This window comes from Chiloscyllium punctatum, chromosome 24 (assembly GCF_047496795.1).
Source record: "Chiloscyllium punctatum isolate Juve2018m chromosome 24, sChiPun1.3, whole genome shotgun sequence".
Classification (NCBI taxonomy): Eukaryota; Metazoa; Chordata; class Chondrichthyes; order Orectolobiformes; family Hemiscylliidae; genus Chiloscyllium; species Chiloscyllium punctatum.
Genome location: NC_092762.1, coordinates 82,191,553 through 82,201,608, shown reverse-complemented (window position 1 = coordinate 82,201,608; position 10,056 = coordinate 82,191,553). Strand labels below are relative to the sequence as shown.

Here is a 10,056-nt window from a genome sequence, read left to right as displayed (position 1 = left end):
GCACAGATGAGTTTGCTGGGTCTTGCTGTCATTTTTATTTTCTCCTGCTTCCCGACGGTATATTACAATTCCCTTCCAGTGAAAATATAAATACAGATTTTATATCACATTCCCAGGCCCAAATGTTCACAGTATAAGTAAAAAATAAATTAACCTGATAATTACATTTTCAGGTCTTGGCTTTTGTTTAAAAAAGATATTAAAAGCAATTCTCCTAACTTATCTTGTGGTCATCTGAATGTGTTGACAGCTGAAGGGTCTGTTTCCATGCTGTACATCGCTACGACTCTATGCTTAACTGAGTCAGCTCCTGATCACTAACATCTTCCACTTACTAAATCCAAGAGAAATCCAACTGCTCAGAAGAACAGAGTAATAGAAATTTGCTGATGGCAAACAAGGACAAGGATAACATTGGACTGTGCATCTTGCTTTTTTTTAAAGCAAAGAAAAAGTCAAACGAATGCAATGATCTGGTTCAGTCCCAGGATTGTATAGCACAATGCTTTATTAAATTGCGTGCTATTTTCAACGAGTCAAGAAATATATCACTAATTGTTTGTTATTTTGTAAGCATAGCTGGTTGGACCAAATAATAAATCTGAACAAGTCCTGTTAGTGGGGCTGTATAACTGGAGCAAGGGTACATAGCAGCAATGAAAAAAAAAGAGAAGGATTTTTGGAGCAAGTCTTAATACACACTTCAGAATATAATTTAATCTGCAGAGGAACAATGCTGTATCATCTGGTGTTGTTCAGTTGTAGGCACGTGTTGTCTCCATTGACAGACACACAAACACACACACTGTGTATGGACTTTCTGCTTCACAGAATTAACAGAAGAACACTAACACCCTCTCCTTTGCTACTGGAGCTGTTGGAGAACACAGCACTGGGTTGGAGTGTGGATAGCTGACTGATCACCACTTTCTGCTGCTGTATAATTGTCAAAACTCAGATTTTTTAAAAAATCGCTAAAGTATAATTTATCCCCTTTGCTCATGTTGGTTTTTCTTTTAAGTACCCTGTTAGAAGTGGGTATTTGGAAACTCACACCCATCCTTGAGTTTAAGATGTAATTTATGCCCCCAAAACCAGCTATGACTTATGGCTCTCCAATTTCAAACCAGATTGTACAAAAAATACAGCTCTGGCAGCATTTGTGGGGAGAGGAACAGCCTTCAGTCTGAAGGAGCATCACGTGGACTCAAAACATTAACACTCTGTCTGTCTCTCTCTCTCTCTATACAGATGCTGCCGGACCTGCCGAGTTTCTTCAGCAATTCCTGTTTGTCTCTTTTTCTTTATTCTTTCACAGTTTGGCCATCCCTAAGTGCCCTTGAGCTGAGTGGCTTGTGCTGAGTTTGCTCTTTGGAAATAGAATGTAACTCATACGTTAATTTGTTTTATAAAAACCTATCTGAATTCTTACAATTTATTAGAGCAAAACAAATCACAAGGAGTGAATCTTACTTTGTCACTTTCTGATTCAATCGTGGTAACCCTAAAATCAGCCATTTTCTGTGCCAGAGGGGTTCTGGCAATTATATATTTAAAAACAACATATTTACTTCTAATTTCCAAACTTCCTGTGTTTTGCTCAGCCCATTACTGTTCTCTTAGCAATCTTCAATCATCCACCTCCCTGAATTTTGGATCTGAACAAGTAGATTTTTTAAAAATCCAAGTAAAAAGAGGAGACTCTGCAAATGCAAAGAGAAACATGGCGAATGTAAATTACATTGGTGGTCAGTCAGCCCTCCACGGGAAGGGAAGATTTAGATGGGGAGGGAACAAACTCTAAATGTATTTACACCCAGAACAGAATACTGTGAAATACTGAGAGGAGCACACACACTAATATCTGAAAGAAACACTGAGGTAGATTGTCCCAGAGAATTACACCGCACCACATCCTTCTCCCCAGTTTCTCATCAGCAACAATATATTTTCATACCCTAACCTTTTTTTTTGTTTTTGTTTTGTGTAGACTGTAAATTGGGATTCTGTACAGTGATCTCTATAACATTAATAAAAATAAATAAAATATTAATTTTTTTGAATATAAGAAAATCTTCAGAATTACAAAAGTGTGTGAATTTTCTCTCCGGTTTTGTAGTGTGAAACAGCCACTAGACGTATATTAGAGTGAGGGGCTGTCTTAGTTTCTACTAGGTATTTCATATGCTACATAGAGATATAGGCACCTTAAGAGCGAACAACTTCACACTATTTACAAAGCAAATTCTGTTAATAAGCTCATTATTCCCCCTACTCACAACTAACCGTAGACTTAACGCCCAAACCCATCCCCCAATAACCCAATTATATACTTGAAAAACCATCCTGTCCTGCTCCATCCTTTCTGGCTTTGAGTCACTTGTCCCTCTCCTTCCCTCTACTCCATCTTGCCCTCTGAGATTTAGGCTTTAAATCTAGATAACGATAGATGAGGGGAAACCATGCCTCCATTCAACAGATGCTGTTCAGTTGATCTAACGTGCAGAAATCAACCAGCTTTCCTTCAGCTTTCTAGGGGCATGTGGTTTGTTGACAAATGACTTCCATCTGTTGGTATAACATGAACTTCAGCCCCTTGCCCAAACCAACCCATCCCCTCACCTCCATCCCTACACTCCTCCTCCTCCTGAACTCCCCCCCCCCCCCCCCCCCCCCCATAAACCGCACTTGTGGGAACAACTTCAGCACTTGGATCAATGCATCGCAACCCAACGATACATTACAGTCTGCTCAAGAATTACAGAATCCCTACAGTGCAGAGAGAGGCCATTTGGCCTACTGAATCTGCACTGACCCTGTGAAGAGAATCCCACTGAGACCCCTGTAACCCCACATTCACCATGGCTAATCTACCTAGCCTGCACAAACATAGACACTTAGGGTCAATTTAGCATGGCCAATCTACCTAGCCTGCACATCTCTGGACTGTGGGACGAAACTGGGTATTGTCAAAAGACAACTAGGGACTGGAGTTAGATGTCAGACCCAGCCAGTGAATCCAGCATTCACTAACATATCAGTAATCAGTCTCCTATTGAGAGGTGCAGCTTGTTTGCCTCTGGTCTCCATCACCCTCCATGCGGGCTTCCCAGCTGGGGTGCTTAATGAATGAAATGGAACTGACCAGCTAGACGGGTCACTGCTACCATGGGTTAAGGAGACGACAATTGCTTCCAAACAAACGGCAGAAATACAAAAAGATGAAAATGAACCACAACAGGGAGTAAAACACCCCTCGCAACAAGCCACAATTTGACCACTCGTCATGCAATGATTACAGGACCAGGTCATTTGCCTTCGGTGCACGAGATCCCTGCTTCACACTCTCCCAATCTCATAGTCCTGCAGTTCCCACTTTGCACACATTGTCTGTTATTTTTATTCTATTTTACATGTATCTGGCGCGGTCAGTGCATCTTGCTCATTTCTCACAGCCCTTGAGAAGTTGTGGTCACCTTCTTGAACTGCTACAGTCCATAAGGCGGTAGGTACACCCACGGTGCTATTAGCAAGTCAGGTGGAGGCAAGATATTATTATAGATGTGGCCAATAATTTTGTTCAAGTGAGATGATATTTCAATATGCAAGCCTTATCAGATTATTGATTAGGGATCCAAATCAGGCAGCAGTCTGCGGAATATGTTTTGCTGGTCTCAGTTCTACTGCTGTAAGACAAACAGGGAAACCTGGTCAGCATAGTGACTGCCTCACACTTCCGCCACCCATTCCTTCCAACAGTGGGTTTGGGATGGAATCTCACTACAACCAAAAGGCTGTGAAGTGTGGACATCTGAACAACGCAAGCTATTTATGTATTACATAAAATAGCTCCTGATGGAAACAACAGTGAGCAGCTGGTGACTGCTGCGTTTTTCAATTAAGGACAGGATATTCCAACACATACCAATGTTAGTGAAGCTTAAAATTTACAGAAACCCACAGGGAATTAAACCCCACAGCAAATCTACAGAATCTGGGGTTTGGGGGAATATAACCTTCTCCTTGGCAAAAAGATGAGCTTTAACCTGATCATGTAGAGGAACCAAACATCTCAATGATTCATGTGAGCAAATAGTTTGCGTTGGAATCATCTGGTCAGACTTTTCAACCCTACATGAGCCGGTCAATCTGGAGCCTTGAGACACATTTCAGCACAGAATGAGGCCATTCAGCCCAGACTCCATGCATAATGTGCATGGCCAGTCAACATTTGCTCACTTACAGGTTCCCTTTACCCTAACCCCTGCATTTGGCTGGATAAGAGACTGCACAATTCCAAAGGCATTGCAAAGGATTCTGGGGACAGGCAAGCTCTGTGTTCAGCAGCAGCAGGAATTATTCAAAAAACAGAGGGAGGCATTGCTGTAACACAGTCATGACACAGCTACCTATGGAGCTTGGGCATTAGGTTAAGCACAAATACTGAGATGAGAAGCTTATGGCACTTCATCAGTTGTATTTACATTAAAAGTTTTCACCACGAGTTCTGCTCCATCCTGTCCTGCCTTCACAGTTATTTCCCACATTGTTGGACCAAATGCATGGATGAGCTATTGTAGGTTTTCTGAGCCTCAACTAGCCACCTGTGTGTTTGTATTTCCAGCAAACACATCTCCCCCCTCCAACCCAACTCTCCCAGCCTGAATTCACAAGGGAACTAGTGTCATACGGACATAAACAGAAAGCAGCTATTGACCACTGAGTCTGTGCTAACACCCTGCACAGCAACCCAGTCAGATCCATTCCCTTGATCTAGCCATACAGCCCCACATTTTATTTTAAGTCTCTCTCAACATCCCATTCAAAACTATTATTCCAACAGACACATGCTTATCCCTGGCTTAAGGAACTCCACACGTTCCTCCTTCATCACTGACAGGGGACACATGCTTGGACCCTCTCTCGTTTCAATTTGCCCCCAGCTCCCTTTCACTTCTTGGTGGTGGGAAAGGGGGTAGAGCAGGGAAGAGGGGTTTAGAGATCTTGGGTTGGTAAGTACAGAAACTTAATCCGTCTGTCCCCTAACACAAATAGAATGCTCAGGCAAAAATGAAAAATCAATTTTAGTGGGAGGAACACTGATATGATTGATTTTTTTTGTGTCTAAAAGTTTAAGTATCACTGTGTACTTGGCACAAACCTGTGACTCTTTTCTCTTCCCTGATGTCGGTCAGGATAGCAGGTTACTGAGCACAACACAAGGTTTACAAGCCATGAGCTGACCTTAAGTCAGACAGAACAATTGATCAATTAATTCTCTGTGGTTTCAGATTTTAGCCCAGTGATACACACTCATATCGGGAACCATGATCATTCCTTCTCTACTTATTCTGTGATTTAATTCCAAACATCTCTCTTTTTCTCTTGCATAAGTATAAGATTAGAGTTAATTTCCCCACTTTGTTCTCTACTGTCCTCCATTCCAATTAAACATACATTGAGAATAAACAGCAGGCAACTATTTTATTCCTGGTCTGTTTTACGTTGGTATCAACACAGCAGTTGTAAGTTACCTTCCACTGACTTAATCCTCCTCCCAAATCCTGCTCCAGTTTGAATTGTGGCTCCGAAATCTCAAAGGAGAAAAGGAGCTTAAAAAGCAAATCATGTTGTTGCTACTTGATGTGTGCTACTTTTATTAAAATATGGCACATTAACTATTCCTTGGTTCCCACTTCCAGTCTAAGGAGAAGCACAGCCTTCACTCAGAAATACCTGAAACATCATCCCCAAAAGCTGCCTTTTTAATTTCTTCCAGCTTTTCCCGCCTTGCTGTTCTCTCTCTACCAACTCAAATAGAGACAGAATTCCTTTTGGTTCACTATTTCCTCCTGCTCAACCAATCCCCTTCAACACGATGAGGTACACAAGTGATCTTAAGACCAGATCACTTGCTATTGGTCTTGCTGCTGAGCTCACTGAATCACTTCGCACGGTCTCAAAAGCCACAACAATAAAGCTTTCAAGAAACCTTTGATGAAGCATACAGTAGAATCTGAAACCCAGAGCTTTGTTTGTTGTAGATATTTTGTGTCCTGACGCAGTATCCCTCGAACATCAGGGAAGGTGGGGGAGGGGGGTTGATTTCAGGTATGCTAGTCCACATTTTACAAAAATAAATTATGCCTCTGGGACTACTGGTCCTCAGAAGCACACTTTTTGATTATTGCAAAGCTGTTCCTGGTGGAGAGAATACAACAAACATCAATTATATACAAAAAACATTAAAAGTACAGGATTTGTCTTCTAAAACCCACAGACAAGAGAAAACAGCAACTATTGGTCTGAGAAACTGTTACCCAACCATTGCATCTAAAATGACCGCTAGCTGTGATTTTCTGTTTTTAGAAGTATACATCAGTGTTAGGGTTTTGGAATTTGGTAGAAGATTCAGATTTACTTTCTTGTTTATGTTCCGCAAGATTCCCACTGTTTTAAAAAGTTCACACTTCAGGAAAATGAAATTGGACTTTTTGTCATTTTATACTGTAGATGCTCTTCATGTTTAAACTGTCTTTCTAAAAAAAAAATTGTTTTCCCCCAAAATTGGGTATAAACTTCTCAGCCTCAAGCACTCCACAGATGAAAGTTCAAAAGGTCACTTCCTGGCTAGGAACCACAGCAATGTTGATAGCAGCCTTGGAAATGCTTCACTGATATGGTTTTGTTTTTGTGTCTATGTACACGCGTGTATGTGCGTGCATGTCTATGTACATGTGTGTGTTCTGTGTGAGCGCTTGTGCATGTGCAATCGTGCCTGTGTATGTATCAGAGTATAAAACTGTTTACACGTGTTGAACTGTATGGCTGTGCACGCATATTCGCATGACGTCATGTCTGCACATGTATGTAGGCACAGTATGTACGTGTACATATTTCTACTGTTATAGAATGAGTGTTTTGTTTCTTCACAGTTTGATTCATTTATAACCAGCCACTTGGCAGAAAAAAAACATTTTTTGAAACAAAGGTAAAGGTCCTTTCCTTGTGTAACAAACTGTGGCAACCTTAATCGAGTCCCAAGATTCTAAGGGCCCAACAAATAAAATTCAGAAAGAAATGGGAGGTAAAAGAAATGTTATGAAGGGCTTGACCTTGGCAAGGACAATATTCGCCCATTCTTCTTCCCTCCATTCATGTGTGTGTACGGTATGTGCTCGTCATAGTTGCCTCTGAGGCCCATAGTAGGACCATTGTCCCTGCTGTGACTCAGAGGTGTCTCTGTCTGTGAGTAAGAAGAGGGATCAAGTGGAATGCTTTCCATGTTCTCAAAATCCATGTCGTATTCCTCGGTGTCTGGTGGCTTGTTGTCCTCGCTGTAGTAGAAGGAGACATCGTGAAAACTCGGGTGGAGATCGTCCTTCAGCATCTCAATGATCTCCAAGAAAGTGGGCCTGGCTTTTGGATTGTATTGCCAACACATCTGCATCAGGGTATGTCTGGAGTCACAAAAGGAGCACAGGAAATGATCACTGGAAGGTTACAGACGAAGGAACTAAAACCAAATGCAATCTCCACTTAGACAAAGAGAATAAATTCTGCAAAAATGGCTGTAAGATAAAGCATTTTTGAAGCTTAGAGTGCAGGAGAAAAATATAATTTAAGCCCATTATTGTCCATCTCTGCTACAGCCATCTAAACATAACTCTAATTCCATGCTCTCATCCAAGTGTCAGTGTTCTCTCTGTTGGTACAGTACCACCACACCCCACTCTGTATAGTGACACATCAGTGCATTAATGAGGGAATGCAGCATTCTTAGAGGTGCTGCCTGTTGGAGGAGACATTCAGACCAGGGTCATATGAGGAAAGGCTGACAGACTTGGTTCTGTTCTCATTGGAAAGATGTAGGCTAAGAGGGGATTTGATGGAGAGATACAAGACGATCAGAGGATTAGATAGGGTAGACAGTGACAGTCTTTTTCCTAGGATATGATGTCAGCTTGTACGAGGGGGCATAGCTACAAATTGAGGGGTGATAGATTTAAGACAGATGTCAGAAACAGGTTCTTTCCGCAGAGTGGTAAGGGTGTGGAATGCCCTGTCTGCCAACATTGTCAACTCAGCCACATTAGGGAGATTTAAACAATCCTTGGATAAGCACATGGATGATGATGGGATAATGTAGGGGAATGAGCTGAGAATAGTTCACAGGTTGGCGCAACATTGAGGGCTGAAGGGCCTGTTCTGCGCTGTATTGTTCTATGAGGCACCATCTGCCCTTTCAGGAGAATGCAAAACATCCCATGGTGCTTTCTGGCAAAGAGCAGGAAACCTTGCCCTAGTGTCTCCTCTAACATCATTAAAAAAAAAAGCCACCTGACCATCTGTACACTGTCATATTGCGGTTTTCTGGAGTTTGTCATTTGCAAAGTGTCGCATTTCCATTATCACAATAGCACCTAAACAAAAAATGCATTTCACTGGTTTCAAAGCAGTTTGGGATAAAGAAAGGAAGAGAGGAGGAATGAGGAAAGAGAGAGGAGAAACGGGGAGGGAGAGAGAGGAGAAACGGGAAAGGGGAAAAAAATCAAGGTACAGGAAGAGAGGAAGCAAGGAGAATGGGACAGATGAGTAGTGCAGTGCTTCAGAAATGGAGTGTTAGCTTGGGAAGTGGGGGATAAGAGACAGACAGAGTGAGGGAGCAAGTGAAAAAGGTGATGGGGGGGAAAGAGAGAAAGAAAGGCAGACAGAGAGTGAGAGAGTGCGCGAAAGAGAACGAGGGACGGAGAACGAGGGACGAAGAGCAAGGGAAAGCGAGCAAGAATGAAAGAGAGGAAAGAGTGAGAGAGGGGGAGAATTGAAGATTTGGGTTTCAAATGATCTGGATTCCATGAAAAGCATGGGCTGGGATAAGTGATCACTGAGACATCTTAATCAGAAACGTTCCAGGTAGGATTCACACTGGGACACAGGCTCAATGTGCTCAGACAGAGCAATGATAAGGATGCAGAAACTGGCATTACTAGTAAACAGGCCCACAGCTGATATTTGCTGGAGATGATGGGCAGAAGAAAAAGTTGGTGCACGGAAAAAATTGATACTCACAATCGATCTGCACAGTTATCTGGACGATCCAAAAAGCCTCCGTCCATAACGAACTTAAGAACCTGCTCATTCGACAGTCCTTGATATGGCTGTTCTGCCAGAGTGCTGACCTCCCAAAGCACAACTCCAAAAGACCTGCCAACAAGCACAAGCGCAGTTCAAAATAAGTTAAAACAGACTAAAGGACACTTCCAACCTCCATCGTATCGTTATTCGAATTACAGATGACCACTGAGTTCTTTGTATGTTCCTATGGAAGCTGATTCTGCCCAACCTCTCTGGTAATGCATTCCAAGTCTCAACAAGACCATACATGAAAACAATATTCTCATTTTCTTTCTAGGTTTTTTTGTCAATTATTTTTCATCTTCTACCTCTGATCACTAATCCACTTGGAGGAAACTGTTTCTTTTTGCTTGGTCTGTCAAACTCCCATGAGGTTTCCCATTAACCTTCTGTGGTCTAAGGAGAAATCTTCTAATTTCTCCAATTCACCATGTAATCTGTGTGGTGTTTTCTTTATTCCTTCATGTGTCGTAGGTGTCACTGGATTGGTCAGCATTTGCCCTTGAACTGTGCGACTTGCTAGGTTACTGTAACCTCAGATGGCTTTTCCAAACAGGACGTGAGTGAACCAGGTGGGCTTTAATAACAATCACTGACAGATATCGCCATTACTGAGACTATAATTTTACATTCCAGATTTAATACATGAATTTTAATTCCACCAGGCTGTGGTGAGATTTGAATCCATGTCCTGACGGACTGTTAGAGTCTAAATTACCAATCCAGTGACTTCACCACATCATCACCATCGCCCCCCCCACCATTGGTGTGGCCTTGGTAAAACTCCTCTACACCCTCTTCAGAATCTTGAAATGTTTCCTAAAATATCGTTTCCAGAATTGTGACAACTGGGACCTAGCCAACAATTTGTAAATGTTCAGTATTGCTTTCGTACTTTAAAATGCTATTAACAGATACCTT

The 10,056-nt window shown here is 42.0% G+C and overlaps 1 protein-coding gene across 1 annotated transcript in view; it reads right to left on the bottom strand.

The window, feature by feature from the left end:
• Window positions 1-2,660: 2,660 nt before the first annotated feature.
• LOC140494751 (insulin receptor-like) overlaps window positions 2,661-10,056 on the bottom strand; it is a 260,114-nt gene continuing 252,718 nt past the window's right edge. Inside the window, exons 20-21 of the mRNA XM_072594310.1 lie at window positions 9,070-9,204; window positions 2,661-7,460 (exon numbers count right to left, since the gene is read on the bottom strand). Coding sequence (XP_072450411.1) covers window positions 7,100-7,460; window positions 9,070-9,204 — 496 coding nt within the window. The 3' untranslated portion in view covers window positions 2,661-7,099. The remainder of the gene's footprint in view (window positions 7,461-9,069; window positions 9,205-10,056) is intronic.